Source organism: Episyrphus balteatus, chromosome 2 (genome assembly GCF_945859705.1).
Source record: "Episyrphus balteatus chromosome 2, idEpiBalt1.1, whole genome shotgun sequence".
NCBI classification, from domain to species: domain Eukaryota; kingdom Metazoa; phylum Arthropoda; class Insecta; order Diptera; family Syrphidae; genus Episyrphus; species Episyrphus balteatus.
In genome coordinates, this window is record NC_079135.1 from 122,115,649 (window position 1) to 122,134,444 (window position 18,796).

At 41.1% G+C, this 18,796-nt stretch overlaps 1 protein-coding gene across 11 annotated transcripts in view; it reads right to left on the bottom strand.

Annotated features, from left to right (window-relative positions):
* The window catches only part of LOC129911845 (microtubule-associated protein futsch), a 90,312-nt gene that overhangs the window by 28,455 nt on the left and 43,061 nt on the right, over window positions 1–18,796 (bottom strand). For 7 of the 11 annotated variants that reach the window (XR_008771705.1, XR_008771704.1, XM_055989817.1 and 4 more), the window contains exons 3-7: window positions 14,276–14,657; window positions 11,713–14,109; window positions 11,441–11,629; window positions 10,903–11,223; window positions 9–10,739 (exon numbers count right to left, since the gene is read on the bottom strand). Coding sequence is in view for 9 of the 11 variants with exons in the window: in XM_055989817.1 (XP_055845792.1) it covers window positions 9–10,739; window positions 10,903–11,223; window positions 11,441–11,629; window positions 11,713–14,109; window positions 14,276–14,657 (14,020 nt within the window). In the remaining 2 variants the exon portion in view is untranslated. The remainder of the gene's footprint in view (window positions 1–8; window positions 10,740–10,902; window positions 11,224–11,440; window positions 11,630–11,712; window positions 14,110–14,275; window positions 14,658–18,796) is intronic. The other 4 variants (XM_055989823.1, XM_055989820.1, XM_055989822.1 and 1 more) reach the window with 4 other exon arrangements.

The following is an 18,796-nucleotide window of genomic DNA, read 5'->3' on the forward strand; positions in this document are numbered from 1 at the left end:
ATTTTTACCTTTTGTGGTTTCACTGGGCTGAACAGTGTTATTATTGGTTGTTGTCTTCTTCTTAAGAGCCCGAATACCAAACAATGGTCTGCCGTCTTCATCTGTTGGTCCAATACCATAACTCGATGTTACACAATCATCATCAGTCGATACTCGCTGACGATGTGTCTGTTGCTGAGTTCTTGACATTGAAGACGATGATGTTGAAGTAGTTTTCTTAGCCGACAAAGCTCGAGTAACCTTCTCATTTTCTGATGGTTTCTTCAGAATATTCTTTGTAGCCCAAATTGGTTTTGATTCTTTTGGTTCGTCTTTTGTTTTAAGAGGTGTTCGTTTATTTGGTGTTGAAGATGGTTCTGCAATTTTCCGGACTTCAGTAACCTTAGTTACAATTCTACTGGTCTTGGTCTGGGGACTTATGCTACGTTCTCGGATGATTTCTTCGTGTTCTTCAACATGGCGAGATTCAATAATCGATTCGGAATCAATATCATCGTCTGTGGGTTGGTATCTTTCTGGTCGGGATTCTCTTTTTGGAGTTGGACTTTCCCTTACAGAAGACGATGAAGTCTTCCGGATCGTACTGATCTTCGTCATTCTTGAAACTTCTTCTTTGGTCTTCGTTTCAAGAAGCTTCTTCACAACTCGAATCTGAGCACGAATACGTCTTCTTTGTTCATACAAAGTGACAATATTCAACATCTCTTCGAGAAGTTCCAATTCGAAGACATCTTCAATATTTGGAATATCAGAAGAACTTAACTTTCTCTTCGGTTTCGGTTCTTCTTTATGTTTTAGACCAACACCGAATTTTACAGAAGTCCTTGGACTTGGCTCGTAGGGTTCTTCTTCCATTGAAGACTTACGGGAGAAGTTTGTCTTTGTTATTTCGAGAGAATCTTTACGGTGTTCAAGGGAACTCTTAGTTGGTTCCATGTAAGATGGTCGTCTGCCAGATGGCATTGGAGAGATATCTCCGGGAGTTTTCTCGAAGATATTGCGACGTGCTGCCACAGTTTCTGGGACAGCTCGAGATCTTGGAGTTCTGCCGGTTGATGTTGGGGTAGTTGGTTCATTACCAGAAGGACGTCTAGGACGCCTTGAAGTATCTTCAGTTAGACGTTTCGTCATACTAGTTCTGCTAGTCGTAACTTGTTTATGGGACGAGACCGTGCTTGTTGAACGAGCTGGTGAATGATCATGATCTTCATCATCTAGAAAAGAATTTGGAGTTAAGGGACTGTCTTTTGGACTGCGCGGAGCAGTACGTGTAGTGTTGTGATGATGTGTAGTTGTTTCGTCCCGCTTAGAGCTGAAGGTATAATCTTCAGGCTCTTCAACAGGTTGTTGTTGTTGCTTTCTAAGTGATGATGGGGAAGGTGAACCATTGGTATATGGAGTTCTACGTTCTGGATATTCTTGTGTGGATGATCTTCTACGAGTTGTGTGCTCGGAAGCTTCACGTGTTTCCATGTAGCGATCAGCTGAAGGCTGATCTCTAGTTGGATACCTGGGTGAATGATCTTCTGAATACCTACGTGATGGTGTTGTTTTGTCTTCGGGTTGTTGTTGTTGTCGTGGAGATTTGTTTGTAGTTGGAAGTGGCCTGATTTCAGGATGACTGGATTTACGTGTAGGAGAACGTTCGGGAGATCGATGAATAGTTGTTGTTTCACGACTTGAAGTCTCATAAACACGACGAGTTTTCGAAGATCCGTAAACATCTTCATGAACATCATCATCTGGATGCTGATTTGGATAACCATCAACATATCGTGGAACAAATTCGTTCGGGTATCTAGAGTCTGAGTCGTCAGATGGACGTCTTTCAGAAGGAGACTTTGATGGCCTACTTGGACGTTTCTCTGGAGAGCTTTGTTTGGTTGTTGTTGTAGTCTTGTTGGTAGACACTTTGTTCTCAAACAATTCTTTTCTCTTCGATACAGAACCTGTTGTCTTAACTGGTTTAGACTTTTCTTCGTCAGGATGAGTTTCGTCCCTTGGTACATCTTCCGGCTTATAGCCAAATATATCATCAAGCTTGACATCAGGCTTAGGTTTCTTTTCCCAAACCGATGGTCTCGAAAGAATATCAATCTGACGTTCTGTGTATTTTCTTTCAGTTCTCTCAGTTAACGGCGAAGATGGTTTGAATTTTCTTACCGAAGCCGGACTGTCTTCGCTTTCAGGACCCTCAGACTCAACGTCACTTTGTCTAGAAATCTGTCTCTCGATACGTGCTACCAGTTCGGGAGACCTTTGTGGAGCTGAGGGAGCAAGTTTTTCAGCTTTTGTTGTGAATTTATTGACTTTTTCTGAAACACTCAAAACACACTCATCGGTCTTGAGATCTTCATCCAAGTCTTCAATACTTGGACGTTCTACTCGACGAGGTTTCGAAGTTATAACCTCCTTGGTAACGCTATCGGCAGTTTTCAAGAACTTGCTTACTTTTTCATCGACCGTTAAAAGGCATTCATCGTCTTCAGGCATGTCTTTTTCTGGAACATCCCGACGGAAGGGAGCTGAAGTCTTTGGTTTACTAACTTCTTCAGCAGTGCTTATGAATTTGGAGACCTTATCGTGGACACTGAGCAAACACTCACTATCAACATTATCACCAGTGACAATTCTTGGAGTTTGTCGTTGAGGACTTGACTCTTTTTCAATGAATTTTGTTGTACGAGCTCTAACTGTGTTTTCGTGAGTTTCTTCATTGACCTCAGTTATCTGACATCCGACAAAATCATTTGTTTCTTCTTCAAATATAGGGATGTTTTTGACAGTTGGCTTTTTCTTTGGCTCATCTTCAGGTTCTTGAACAACATCGGGATAGCGAGGCTTTCCCGTGTACATATCGACCGAAACAGGAGTTGGAACGATCTTGTTCGGTGATGGTTCCCTAGAACTCTTCGCATGTTGTATATCAATGACAACATTTTCCATGTCTTCACTGTTTATGACCTTATCGAATGCAGTCAAGTTGATAGTTTTTGTGCTCAGATGCTTGCTAGGACGACGTTCAGTTTTTGGTGAAGATCGGTCGTTAACAGTGGGCCTAGAGCTTGGAACTTCACGCTGAGGTTCAAGAGGTTCATGTCTAACAGGGCGTTTTGTGATCGGGGTCTTAATGATATTCTCACTTGTAGACCTTGACATTTGGATGTCTTTGTTTATCTTTGTCACACGGTGAACCGGGGCAGATTCTTTCCTTTCGGTAACTGGAAGCTTTCTAGTTGAAGGCTTCTGTTGTAATGGAGTATCGACCTCTTCAGCGTCAGTTGGGACCTCAGAATCTCTTTCGGAATCTGTCGGAATGAGTCCATCTTTATAAATCTTGCTGGTGACCTTTTTAGTTGTAGTTGTTTCGGAAGTGAATTTGTTTGGTTTTGGTGTTGGAACCCTTGATGAAGGCTTCTTCGGCGATGGAGAGAATTTGATTTCTGGAGAGTTGATCACCTTATTTGGTGATGTTGGTGGAGTTATTTGGAACTTGGCCGTTGTAACATGTGTTACTTTTGGTTTGGACGACTTATCAGTCAACAAAGTTGTTTTCTTTGTTGTAGTTGTAGTTGTGATATCTTCGAGCTTAACAGACCTTGTTGGACTTGGAGACTTTCGGGAAGGACTCATATTTGGAGAACGATATGGTGAATCAACTTCAAAATCGCTTCCTGGACGTGATGGACTTGAGTCTGGTGAGATGCTTGGTGAAAGTTTCCTTTCAACTGGCCTTGCAGTTGGTCTAGTTTCCAGAGGAAGTTTTGATGGCTTTTTCGGTGTTTCCGTAGTTAGCCTAGGACGTGGTGAAGCTCCAGTTGATCTTGTTGTAGTTGTTGTTGTGGTTTTAGTTGTAACTCCGAATGTTGATTTGGGTTTTCGAACTGGTGACGGTAATTCAGCTGGAATTCGTCTTTCGGAAGTTGGTTGGCTTCTTGGAGAAGATAATGGTGTAGACTTGGTTGGAACCTTACCAGGAGTAGATGGCTGAGTTCTTGGACGTTGAGGAGTTCGAGTTATATCTTGCTCATCGAGAGTTGATCGATTTCGGGTAGTTGTTGTGGTTGTTGTAGATGAAAGCTTGCTTGGGCGTCTAAGAGTTGATGGTTTCTCATTTGGAGACTGATCTCCTGGACGACCTTTAGGATAACGATCAGTTTCTTGAACAGTTTTTCTTACTGTCGTGCTTCGATTTGTTGTTTCTTCTAATTTACTAGGTCTTGTTCGACTTGGTTTATCCAATGGAGACTTGTCACTTGGGTAAGCCTTTACACTTGGTTTATCGATTGGAGACTTATCGCGAGGATATGATCTCGGACCAGGCTTATCAGATGGAGATCTATCACGAGGATGATCTTCAATTCTTGTTGTCACTTTAGTTGTGTAGAGAACAGTTTCTTCCGAATTTTGGGGAACCTGAGGTTTTCGCATTGGAGACTTTTCATCTTCTTCAGTTGGCTTTGTGGGTGAAGAATCACGAGGATAAACCCTGAATGATGGTTTATCTGATGGCGATCGGCCACGGGGACGATCTTCAGGGTACTGATACTCAGTTTCCTCCAAGGAAGTTTCATCTTTTTGTGTTCTACTGGTCTTTTTGACAAATGTGATATCAATACTCTCATCTGTTGGTTGACGTCCCCTTGGTTTTCCTGTTGGAGACGATTCACGAGGCTGACCAGCTTCCGAATATCTATCAACCTCTTCGAAAGTATTCCGTTCTTTTGTTATCTTAGTCCTCGAGGTAAATGACTCTTCGATTTCTTCATCAGTGGGTTGACGTCTTTGTGGTTTATCAGTTGGAGAGATTCCACGAGGATGATGTCCATTTGTTTGAGGTCCGTTGGGATAGTCTCCACTTGGTTTTCTTGGAGAACTCTTAGGTTTTTCCGATGGAGATAAATCACGTGGATGACTTTCAACTGTCTCACCATCAATAGTGTACACAGCAATAATTGTCTCAGTTGTTTCATCATCATCATCTGTTTCCTCATCATTTGTTGGACGTAAACGTCTTGGTTTTTCTGATGGTGATTTCCTTCGAGGATGATCTTTTACAATAACCTTTTCCGAGGTCTTAATATCTTTGCTAAACTTAGAAGTAATCTTTTGAACAGATTTTCCAACTTCAGTGACAATTGGTTGACGTCTAGTCGGTTTCTCTGAGGGTGAGGTTCTTCGGGGACTATCTTTTGGAGAACGCTCATACCCAGGCTTCTGAGTAGGTGATCTTTCACGAGGTGATGTCTTTGTTGGTGATGATCCTCGTGGGGTGGTTTTAGTTGTATGGTCATCAACAGTTGTTGTCTTAACAGTTCGCTTGACAACAGTCTCTCCAACTGGTTTTGTCTCTTTTGGTTTTCTTAGTGGAGACTTGACACGAGGATGATGTTCTGGACAACAATCATCAACATATTCATCTGTTGTTTCCTTAACAGTTTTCCTCTCTCGTGTTGTTTTTCTAACAAAAGTTTCATCAGGTTTTTCTTCAACGGGTCGACGTCTGCTTGGTTTTTCTGTTGGAGACAATCCACGAGGACGATTTTTATCAGTTGGAGACCTGTCACGTGGAGATTCTCTTGGGCGAGGTTTCTCTGTTGGAGAAGTTCCTCTTGGACTCTTTGTCAAACGATCTTTAACTGTGGTTGACTCAGTTGTAGTTTTTTCAACAACAGTCTCATCATATAACCTTGTCTTCCTAGGTTTGTCATTTGGAGAGTTGTCACGGGGATAATCTCTTGGGCGCGGCTTCTCTGTTGGTGAAGTTCCCCTTGGACTTTTTGTTAAACGGTCTTTAACTGTGGTTGTAGTTGTTTCAACAACAGTTTCATCGTCATATAGCTTTGTTTTCCTAGGTTTATCGCTTGGAGACCTGTCACGAGGATAATCTCTGGAGCCAGGTTTTTCTGATGGAGAAGTTCCTCTGGGACCCTTTGTTAAACGGTCCTTAACTGTGGTTGTAGTTGTTTCTACAACAGTTTCATCGTCATATAGCTTTGTTTTCCTAGGTTTATCGCTTGGAGACCTATCGCGAGGATAATCTCTGGGACCAGGTTTTTCCGATGGGGAGCTTCCCCTAGGACTCTTGGTCACACGGTCCTTAACTGTGGTTGTAGTTGTTTGAACCACTGTTTCATCGTCATATAGCTTTGTATTCCTTGGCTTATCACTTGGAGACCTGTCACGGGGATAGTCTCTGGGGCCAGGTTTTTCTGATGGCGAAGTTCCCCTTGGACTTTTTGACAAACGATCCTTGATTGTGGTAGATTCAGTTGTAGTACTCTCCACATAGATTTCATCGATCATGCCAGGTTTCCTAGCCTTACCAGATGGAGACCTATCGCGAGGATAATCTCGTGAAGGGGAAGTCTCCCGAGAACGTTTTGGAGATTGATCTTCAAGTGTTGTTGTCTTTATAGAAGTTGTTTGAACAATTGTTTCTTCGTCCAACAGTGGTCTTCTAGGTTTTTCAGTTGGAGACCTATCACGTGGCCTTGGTTTTTCTGAGGGGGAAGTTCCCCGTGGACTCTTCGGAGAACGATCATCAGTTGGTCTTTGTCCTCTAGGCTTCGAAGGAGATTTATCCCTTGGTTTGTCTTCGGGATAGGTCTTCGATGAAAGATCAGTTATCTCTTCAAGAGTTGTTTCGTTTCTTGTTGTCTTATTTGTTCTTTTGACAACAGTTTCATCATAGTCACTGTCAATTGGTTCCCGATCTTCAGGTTTCTTTGCGGGTGATGGTCCACGAAGACGATCCCTTGGTGATTGATCACCGTTTATGGGTCTGAAACCTCTTGGTTTTTCAATTGGAGACCTGTCACGTGGACGATCTTCAAAGTCTACATCTTCAACATCTCTTGACGTTGTCGTTACTTTTGTTGTTTTTGTTTTCTTCACTAAATTAGTTTCTTCATCGGTAGATTGATAAGTTGTTGGTTTTACCGGTGAAGTTCTACGAGGACTTTTATCAGTTGTTCGTGGTTGTTTTCCGACTGGTGATCGATCTTCAGTTTTTGGTTTTTGATCTCTTGGATACTTCGAGCGAGGAGATGGAGAACGATCACTTGGTTTTGATTTCTGTGGAGACTTTTCTCTAGGTTGATCTTTAGTTCCTGTTGGTCTTGGTCGACGACTTGGTTTAACAATATCTTCATCCAAATCAGTTGTAATCGTTGTATCTTCAGTAATCTTTGTTTTCTGAATGTAAGTTTCATCAATTTCTTCAGAATCGACTGGTTTCCTTGGCTTTTCTGAAGGAGACTGACTTCTTGGTCGACTGGTTATACCATATTCTGTTGTAGTCTCAGTGGTAACAATTCTTGGACTTCTGATTGGTTTTTCAGTTGGAGACCGATCACGAGGACGGTTTGATGGGAAAAGTTCTTCAACTTCCCTATCGACTGTGCTGTCTTTAGTGATCTTTGTTGTTTTAATGATTTTTGTCTCGTCGATGTCTGTTATCTCTGGACCCTTAGGTTTTTGGGTTGGAGAGTCCTTGAAAGGATAATCCCTTGGTTGAGTAGAAGTTAATCTCTCAGGGGTCTTACCATCATAAGGTTTATCTTCCTTAGGGCGCTGGGGTCTATCAACTCCCCTTTCAGTGTCCAAGAAATCATTTATGACAGTTGTCTTATCTACCCTGCGAGTTTCAGTAGTTTCCCTTGTTGTTGGTCGTGTGAGATCATTAACGGGAGATTGATCACGAGGATAGGTCTTTGGACGTGACGAAGGTGTACATTCAGTTACGTCTTCAGTTAAAGGTTTTTTACTGGGAGATCGATCACGGGGAGAATCTTTGGGACGTGGAGAGTTAAATTCACTTTCAATTATTGTGTCTTTTGTTGTTTTTGTTGTTCTCTTGGTGATCAACTCGTCAGTTTCCTTAGTTGTTGGCTTTTCAATAGATCTATCACGAGGTTTTTCATCTGTTCTTGGACGATATGTTCCTGGTTCAGAGGGTGATTGATCCCTTGGTTGAGAAAAGTATGCGCCATCTCGTGTATCTGGTTGTTTTTCACGAGGTCTCTTAGTCTCAAAGACATCATCGTGAATTTCTTCTGTTGTTGTTTTCTTTGTTTTCTTAGAAGTTTCAATTACAAGCTCTTCTTCTTCAGTTGTTTTAGGCTTGGGCTTCTGTTTGTCGACAGGAGAACGATCACGTGGATAGCTTCTTGGAGTGTAAGAAGGATAACGATCTTCAATAACACCATCGGTTGTAGTTGAATGAGTTGTCGTAGTGGTGGAGATGATTGTTTCATCAGTTGGAGATCTACCACGTGGAGACTTGTCAGTTGGACTACTAATTGGCTTCTTCGTTGGAGATCTACCACGTGGAGACTCATCAGTTGGACTTGTTCCACGAACTGGTTGTCTGAATGGAGATTCTCCAAGTGGAGACTTGTCAGTTGGACTTGTTCCACGAACTGGCTTACTTGTTGGAGATCTATCACGTGGAGACTTATCAGTTGGACTTGTTCCACGAACTGGCTTCTTGTTGGGAGATCTATGACGTGGAGACTCGTCAGTTGGACTTGTTTCACGGCCCGGTTTTCTTAATGGAGATTTTGGACTAGAAGTCTCCACATCGAAAGTTTTTTCTCTAGTCGTAAAGTAAGTTCCCTTTTCAGATGGTGACCGATCTCTTGGACGACTATCAGTTTCGGAATCATCACTTGGCCAATGCTCTTTTGGTCGGGTTCCACTTGGGAACCTATCTCTTGGCTTAGAACCAGGTTTGGAACGAGTGGTTTGTTCATCAATTTCATCGACAATTTTAGAGGTCTTCCTGACAGTTGTAGTTTCATCAACCTTGTTTGGCCTTTCTGATGGAGAACGACCCCTTGGACGAATATCTTCAGGATTGGTGTCTTTTGGAGACTTTCGTTTGGGTGATGGAGATCGGTCATCTGTCACCTTTGTTGTTGTAACTACCGTTGTTTTTACATCATATTTATTTGTTGTAGTTCCTTTAGGAAGCTTATCAATTGGAGATTGGTCACGTGGTTTATTAGGTCTTTTTTCAAGTGGAGACTTATCTCTAGGTTGTCCGCGTGTTGTTGTGACTGTTGTGGTAGTTTTTGTTGTCTTGTTAGTTGGATATTTACGAGGTGAATCGTCGTCATCATCATCATCGCAATCTTCAATACTAACAGTGTCACTAGGTGATTTTTCTCTCGGGCGGGTTTCTTTTGGAGACTTATCTCCTGGTTTTGTACGAGTTGATCGTTCATCAATTTCATCTACAATTTTAGTTGTCTCCCTGATGGTAGTAGTTTCATCAACTCTTCCTGGCCTTTCTGATGGAGAACGACCAATTGGACGGGTATCATCTTCTCTATCCTTTGGAGACTTTCGCTTCGGTGATGGAGAACGTCCATCAGTGATCTTTGTTGTTAAAGTTGTCGTAGTTGTCTCATCATATTTATTAGTTGTAGCACTTTTGGGAACTTTTCCATCTGGAGACTCATCGCGTGGATGATCACCAGGTCCTTTTTTATTTGGAGACTTATCTCGAGGCTGTTCACGAGTTGTTTTCACTGTAGTTGTCGTAGTTGTTGTCTTGTTGGGATACTTACGTTCAGGTTCCAAATCTTCATCATCACAATCTTCAATACTAACAGTATCGCTAGGCTGTTTCCTTGTTGGACTTGGTGACCGACCAGATGGCCTACGCTTCGAATCAACTGTTGTTCGTTCAGTTTCAATGAATTCTTCGGTTTTCTTAGTCCGATCAACAACGGTTTCTGAATCAATGCCCAGAATTTGACGACAACGATCTTCAAAGGTCTCACTACGTTCCAATGGAGGCTTAGTTCCTCTAGGTCTTGAAGTCTCCGTTGGTCGTGATGGCTTATCAGTCGGTTCTTTTTGATAAGAAGGCCTACGGTTGGTTTCTTCTGTATCACTTGGCTCATCACTTGGACTTGGTTTCTTTCCAGGTTCATCTACCAACTGCGAAGGTTTTCGGTCTTTTGGATAAGAGCTTGGCTCAGTATCTTCGTCCTTGGGACGCCTCTGAGGTCTTTTTGGCTCTTGATCATCAGGCCCTTTTGGTGTATCACCTTTGTAAGATGGTTTATCATCTTGCCCCGGACGTTTTGGTCCTTCGCGATCTTTCGGTCTTTTTGGTTCATCAACCGGAGTCCTCCTTGTCTCGGTCACATTCCTTTCGGTATTCAAGAAATCATTAGTCACCACTTTCTTGTCAGTGCGACTTGTCTTCTTCCGATAAGAGTCCTCCTCATCATAAGTCTCCACTTGTTCAGGTCGACGATACTCAAAGTCACTGGTTGGAGACCCTGCTCTTGGAGAATCAGGCTCAAAACCTTCATCATCCGAAGTTGGACGCTGCGAATTCGGTTTCTTTTTACCCTTACGATCTGGAACATAACCCTCATCAAGATCTTCAGGTTCTCGCAATGGTTCTGATGTCTCCAAATCCGATTCCGGCTCTAATTTAGGTTGTCGTTTTGTCTTTGTAGTCGTGTCACGATTTATGGCGTTTTCAACTTTAACGGTTTTAGTAAATCTAGATGATGTACTGTTATCAACTTTAGATGGAGAAGTAAATGGTTTCGTGGTTGGACTTGTGGTGGTGGTTGAAGATGATGGTTTAACTTTGTCTTTCGTGGTTTTTGGTGCATTGTGAGGGGTGGTGCTTGTGGTTGTAATTGGTGCTGGGGATGATAAATTGTTCGTTGTTGTTGTTGTTGGTCTGTCTGTTGATGGTGATCGGTCAGCTGAAAAAATAATGTGATCGAAGAGAGAATGGAAGAATAATGGTTAATGGAAAAACACATAAAGTGAAAGATCGAAAAATGTGAAACGAACGAAAATAAATAAAAAATGTAAGTTTGATTAGAACTACGCACTACTGGGGAAGTAAACAAAACCTAACTCTACCTTTTGGACCACTAGGAATGTAATTGGGATAGGATACGTGTTTGTTTGTCGTCTGATTGTGTTTCTCGTTGATTTCGTTGGCCTCATTAAGGGTTATATATCCCTCAGGCTTGTTTAATGGCTTCTTACTATAAAGGGTCTCTGGCTGTTTTGGTTTCGTGTCCTGAGGTCTCAAAGATCTTGTTGTTGTTGTTGGTGTTATTGATGAATGTGTGTTGGTGATATGTTTTGTAGCTGTATCAAGTAGTGTATTTACTTCTTCTTCGGTGGTGTTGTTGTATTGTTGTTGGTGGACCCTACGAGAAGTATTGGGAGTTGTACCTGTAAAAGGTTTTTGGTTCGTTTTAACCCATAAAGCTTAACCTAGGCGACATAGCAGCTTAGCAAATACAAAAATGAGTTTGTGGAAACATAATAACACCAATAGCCAATCAAAAAATACACATATACAAAAAATGAATAGGACTTTTCACCCACAACAATTTTTTTTACAATAAAGCACACCTAAGCACATGCTATGGAGGGGATTATCTCTTACCATGCCCTTGTCTAGATTTAGAATAGCTAGACGGAAGTGTTGCATCGGATAGACCAAGCTGATAGTATGGTTGTTTTTTAAGGATCGGTTTCTCAATAACACCTTCGCTAGCAAGAAAATTTTCGGTTGCACCAAAGATTTTCTTGCGCATCAGTATAGGCTCAGCCACAATAATAGGCTCTTCTATGACTGAGGAAAGCATGTAAGGGGAAGCATATTTTTTTGGTGGTTTCTGGGAATTTACGGGAAAAGTGGGGTATTTTCTAACTTACCTGGTGAAGGTTTTCCTGTTGTCTTATCTGGAGAAGGCTTAGCTGTGATCTTTCTTGTCAAAGTTAGATCGATTGTTTCATTGGAGACATGGCTAGGTGATGATTTGCCAATTGGACTCTTGGGATGAGACACGCGTCTAACTTCAGTTGGGCGTGTAGACTTTGTAACTGTTGCTGAACTTATGCGACTTGATTCAGAATTTGTAACGCTATCGTGTGATGGACTACGAGTGTCACGTTTGGATGGAGAATAAGTGTTTCGGATGGAACCAATACTTGACCTTGGAGTGCGATCGGTACTGTCACGTCGAACAGGTTCAACTGGAGAAGCACAGCGAAGTGAACGTGCAAAGGCTTGATGAGCAGCGTCAATTTTCTTTTCATATATAACGCTGTTACTGCGATCGGATGTAACGGACGCAGTTTCATCGCGATCAACACGATTAGGACTGTCATATTGAGGAGATGACTGTGTGGGAGTGCTGCTACGACCTGCTGGCTTTACCGATGGAAATCCGTGAGTGGAGAAATCCTCTGTTGTTGGTCTACGACCTTGATTGGTTGGCTCTGGTCCAGATGGACGTCTTGGAGAGTCTTCAGTTGGACTTCCACTTTTCACTGATGGAAAACCATGGGTCGAATATCCATCGGATGGTGGTTTTCGAACTTGATGAGCTGGAGGCTCCTGACCTGATGGACGCCTTGGAGAATCACCGGGAGATGGTTCCGATCCTAGTGGACGTCTTGGAGAGTCTCTAGTTGGAGTACCTGCTCTAACCGAAGGGAAACCATGGGTACTGAAATCTTCCTTAGTCACATGGCGACGTGTTTCATTTGTTGAGTAATTCGATCGAGTTGTAGTCGTATCGGAATGGTTAACATCACCACGATCAGTATGAACAATATGAACTCTTTCTGTTGTGTCATCATGAGGTCTTGACCTATCTGATATCGGTTTGTCTGATCTCACCGATGGGAAACCATGAGTAGAAAAGTCTCCACCTGGACGTGGAGACTGACCTTTAGGCTCATCAATTGGCCTTCTATTCGATGGATATCCTCGAGTTGTGTAATCCTGATTTTCATTTTCAGAATGTTGATAACTCTCAACTGTTTCAGTGGAGTAACGACGACTTTCTGAAAACTTAGCCGAGGACTTTGACGAAGATGATTGCTTAATAACTTCAGTAGCATTATATCCATTTGTTGGATAATCATCACCTGGCTGAGATGGACGTCCACCATGTCGACTGGGTGTGATAGGTACAAGAGCCTCAGGATAACCATCTGGTATACGACGGCTTGGGCTATCCTGATCGAGCACGTAACGATCACGTTCGTTTTGAATAAAATCAGAACTAGTGATTTTCTCACTGCGATTGAGATCTTTTTTGACTGTCTTATTTGTTGTAGAGATCATTTCAACATTCTCCACTAAGTCACTGGGACGACGATTCGGTGCGTTACGCGATCCTGGATGTTGTTGATTTGTGTCACGAAGAATCTGTGTTGATCGCTGATCTAAAGAATCAGAGAATTTATGATCACGTGATTGTTGCAATCGTGAATACACATCTTCATTGGATGGTGTTTCCGGAGCATTTCTGGGACTTGCTGGAACATTCGAGTCTCGAGTTCTAGCCAAACGTGTAAACACATCTTCCGAGTCTTGTACACGTTTCTCGGTCATTTTCTGTGATGTTGTTGAGCTAGATGAAATTTTCTGCTGTTGTTGTTGCTTCGTGGTATGGGAAATCGATGTGGAATCAGCACCAGTATTAGCAGCAGTAGCTTCGGTCTCATAACGTTTAGTCTTCACTGTTGTACCATCTGGTAACTTTTTCACAGTGGTGATCATTTTTACTCCCGGTTTCGGATACTCAACTGTATTCGAAACTATGGCACCTGGTTGAGACATTAGATATTGGACGTGTTGTTGATATTCTGGAGAAGCTTTGTCCATATCAACGTATTTTTTATTTTCTTCATGTAGATTACTTGTAGATTCCTGCCTTTCGTTACGTTCGTTACGTGAAAACTGTTGACGTTCACTATGCAAAGTACTACTATTATTTGCTGCCTGCAGCATATTTTGATAACGTTGATCGTGTTGCTGTGTCAAACGTCTTGGTTCCATGTCAAATCCTGGATCATCACTTGTAAACACTTGTTGGGATGACGAAGAGGTGACTTTGGAAGATGACGTCACCGAACTACTTTTCATTTCAGTTAGGCCAGAATTCTCATCACCAATAACAACTTTCTCTTGCAAATGTGTCTTGGAACTTTCAGCTGCTTTTTTGACATAGTTCTTGTCGTCACCCTGATGGGAAGCACTTGATTTTTGTTCATTTCGACCAGAGAATTCAGCATGACCTCCTGGTAATTTTTCAACACCTAAAAGACAAATTTGAAAAAAAAAAAATTTTTTTGAGAGATATAATTCACAGTAGTAATTTTCAAAAATTTTTTTTTTTTGAGGGATATAATTCACAGTAGGAATTTTCAGAAATTATTTTTTTTTTTTTATAGATATAATTCACAGTAGGAAATTTTCGCTCACCATCTGTTTTAGCCAACGTTTCAGTACGGAATGCCCGTCCATCTGGACTAACTTCCGACGATGTTTGCACATCCCAACCGGTAGTGTCCGGTACCAAAACCCCTCCAGCAACTCCTCCGCTATTGCGAAACTTAACTTCATGAGTTGGACTTAGTGAGTCACGAATTTCCTTGGATTTCAAACTCTGGAAACTCTGATCGACCAGCGAATCCCCATGACTTGGGGTCAATGGGGTCTTGCCATAATGCAAATCTGTTGATGGATTCATAATTTCGCCTCCTGGGCCGCCTGATGAATAAAATTCTCGAAGTCGCGATTCACGTAATTTATACAAATGCGAACGGATTTCTTTTTTTCGACCAAAATCTTCAGATTGTTGCCACTGAAAAAATGAGAGATACAAGGTTTTTTTGTTGTTTTATTTTTTTTATTAAATAACAAAATGAATTGAGCTTGAGAGTGTTAGATAAAAATATATAAGTTGTCGTTCGATCGATGTTCGTTGTTAGACTAAAGCTTGAATATCTATCAGATACTTTAGCTAGCTGTTATAGAATTTCATTGGAAAACGGGGGTGTCACCGATATATACTCAAAACATGACTTAGTCACTCTTTATAAAGTCTGGTGTATGTAAGTGTGACGAGACGACCCACGCTATTGCCAGAACTCTCTGTGATGTGACATGGCCAAGCTTTATGGTGTTTACCTTTTCTGGTCGTCTTAAATTCAAAGAAGAAAAACAAACTTAATCAAATTCAAGAGACTTACTTAAAAAGACTACGTCATTTGTGCAAAATTAAAAATTATATTTCGCAATTCATAAGTTAACACCCGATAGTAAAATCTTTAGCTTTGGGTACCCAGTTCTAGTCTATAGCTTAAACATTTCATTCATATTGAGGACGCCATATATTCAATTATTGGCGCGACGCGACGACTTGTAATGACATTCGTATTTAGTATTACCTGGTTTTTCAAAAATAGTTGGCAATAAAATAATGCATGACAGCAAAAAAAAAAAAATTAAAACAGCTTACAACTATTAAAACCGTATTAGAGTTTATTTTTATTTTAAGGCTTTTTTTTCATTAATGTAAGCTTGAAGCTTACGTCATTTTGTAAAGTCGATGATAGATAGATTTTTTTTTTTTCTAAAATAAATTAACTTTTTTTCTGTATTTTCTATTTAATATTTGAAAAATGTTTTGGTTTTGTAGTGGGTTGCAATTTAATTGAGTCGTTAAGATGGGTTTAATGTGATAGTTGAGTGTAATAATATAAGGATCTGGTTTTGGTGTAATGAGGTGGCGGTAGATATTATTTATTTTTACGTGTTTTACGTATCGATGGGCTTGATGCCAACTGGTGATAAAAAGGTTTCTAAATGAAAAATAACAGAACGCAATTTCACCTACGAGACTTTCACTAGTAGTTATGTGTTATATTTTAACTTTTCGATAAAAAAAATAGTCAACTTTGAAAGTTTTTTAGTTTTTTTATTTACTTTTTCGCCTATGCTCTCTTTTTTTATTAAAAATACTTTTATATCAATGAGGATAACATAAAAATAATTTTAATAATATTTTTATTGGCAAAGGTTCAAATTTTTTGCACCACTTTTTTTTACATTTTCAAGAATTTAAAGGATTAGTTTTTCATTTTAAGTACAGAGTAAGTGTTTTTTTTTTTAGGAAATAATTTCTAGTACTGCTCCCCGAGTTAGAAGGAGATCAATAATAATTTTTTTCTTTTCTGAAATCTGGTTTTGCTGGGCTCTATGGCAAGTAAAAACGCATTAAATATGTTCAAAAAGGTTGCTAGACCTATGTTTTTAATAATGTAATAACAAGTAAGTGATAACTGATAAGCATTATAATTGCAAATTGCGAATGCATCCAGCGACTTGTTTTATTAATATGAAGAAATTACTATTTATAAAAGAGGATCACTGTTTCGTGCCTCTGGAGCTCATTTTGATACATCAGTTGACTTATTGTGGGACATATGTACCTTCTTCTTCTTCTTCTTCTTCCTTTTTCTCGGCGCTGTTATGATCTCGATGTCGAGGGGATCATAACTATCCCACGTAACTGCTTCACACTAGTGATCCGCCTGTGGGGTTCGCCGGGTTGACCTCAGAAATCGGCGGCAAGCCTCCCGGTTTTGTATTGTTCCATTTCTAAGGCCAACTGAATGCTGGTGGTTTTGCATTTGCTTGTACCAGGAGTTTTTAGGCCTACCTTTCTTTCTATTTCGTGTTGGAACGTTGTATGATATTGCTTTTTTGACGGGGTTCTCAGGATCTCTCCTTTGAACATGGCAATACCAACTGAGTCGGTCGTGTTCAATTTTTTGGGAGATGGTGTTTTTAACATGAAGGCTTCCTCGGATCTTCGTACTTCTAATTCTATCAAGCTTTGTTACTCCTGCTGTCATACGAAGCATCTTCATCTCAGCTGCCGTTAACTTACTCTCATACTTTTTGTACATTGTCCAACATTGTGAACCGTATGTGAGTGCTGGACGCACAACTGCGGTGTAGAGTCTTCCTTTCAGCTTAGGGGGCATTTTTCGATCACAGAAGATGGCAGAATTTTCCCGCCACTTCATCCACCCTACGCTTACGCGATGATTGATATCGTCATCACAAGTACCTTCGTTATTTATCATAGACCCCAGATATTTAAACTTTTCACACTTGGGAAGCACTACACCATTCAAATAAATGTCAGGAATAGGCCTGTGTGGATCAGAAAATGGGCAGCATAGGTATTCTGTCTTTTTCGCGCTTATGCGGTACCCACTACCTTCTAGAACATCCACCCATACATCAAGTGCTCGTTGCAGGGATATCGGGTCTTCACTTATGATGGCTCCATCGTCAGCAAAGAATAACTGATGCACTTTTGGGTCCGTCACTTTGCCTTCAAGCAGGTAATCAAGAACGGTAATAAAGAGCAGAGGACTCAAGACGCTTCCCTGGTGTACACCTACTGTGATTTCGAATTCTTCGGTGACTCCAGCTGCACATCTTACTTTAGTTACTGCTCCATCATACATGTCCATAATTATCCGCACATAGGTTTCCGGAACTCCTCGTTGTCTGAGGGCCACCCATATCAGATCTCGTGGTTGTCGATCGAATGCTTTTTCAAAATCAACCAATACCACATGCAAATCCTCCAAGGAATCTCGATGTTTTTCCATAATGATTCTTATACTCTGGATTGCATCTGTGGTTGATTTACCCGCAACAAACCCGCACTGGTCATCAGATAGCCTTATTATTTTTCGCAGTCGGCTACCCAAGACTCGCTCAACGATCTTCATGGTGTGTGACATCAGCTTAATGGAACGGTAATTATCACAGCTTCGAGTATCACCCTTTCCTTTGTATATTGGAAGAAGGTAACTTTCCCTCCATTGATTAGGCATTCGATCACCTCGTATAAGCTTGGAAACAAGAACCATGAGCCATCTAGACCCGATGTCTCCCATCTTTTTCCAAAACTCTGAGGGTATTTCGTCTGGCCCAACAGCTTTTCCCTTTTTGGAGTATTTTACAGCCTCACTAACTTCTTCGACTGTGACATCGGATACTTCGCTTAAGTTAGGTGAAGCTATTGGAAAGTGTAGCCTTGGAAATTGTTCATTTAGAAGTTCGTCACAGTACTGTCGCCACCTGTGGAGGATTTCGTCATTTTCCACAAGTAGTTGGCCTTGAGCATTGTTAATAAACTTCGGCGAACAGATCTCCTGAGCATTTCTTCTTCTTTGAGCGGCTATTTTGAAAATGGTTGCGCCCTTATTCACGTTTTGTCGTAGCTCTTGAATAGCACCAGCAGTCGGGGTAGAAATTTCATCTAGCTCCCGATATAGGTCTTCCGTATTCTTGGCTTGAATTTGGGCACATATCTTCTTCGCTTCTTTCTTGCAGTTTCTGTATTCCACTTCGAGGCGTGACTTTTGCTCTGTATTATTAGAGGGGCACTTCGACCAAGCTTTGAAAGCCATTTTCTTTTTACTTACAACTGCTTTAGCTTCATCATTCCACCACCATGTTTCTTTGCCTTGTTGGTTGTGTCCTTTTGAAACCCCTAACAGTGTTTTGGCTTTTTCTATGCAAGTTCGCTGTAGGAGGTCCCACATACTTTGTGCTGTACTCTCTTCATTTCGAAAAATGTTGGTGTTGTTATACAGATAGTTTTGCATATTCGAAATAAAAGCTTCGCCTTTTTCCTTATCCAGATTATACCATTTGATCTTCCCAAAAGTCTTTGTCTGTTTGTTGTCGTTCACTGTCTCCATAAAAAATTCTGTCAGTAGGAGACGGTGTTGGTGGGCGATCGCTTCTCCCAGTATCACTTTACAATCCTTGACCCGAGGTTTCATGAAACTAGATACCAAATGGTAATCAATCTGGGTCTCATTTCCACCACTGCTGTAAGTGACCAGGTGTCGGCTTTGTTTGATGAACATGGTATTTAGTACGATAAGACCATATGTTTTGCACGAGCTC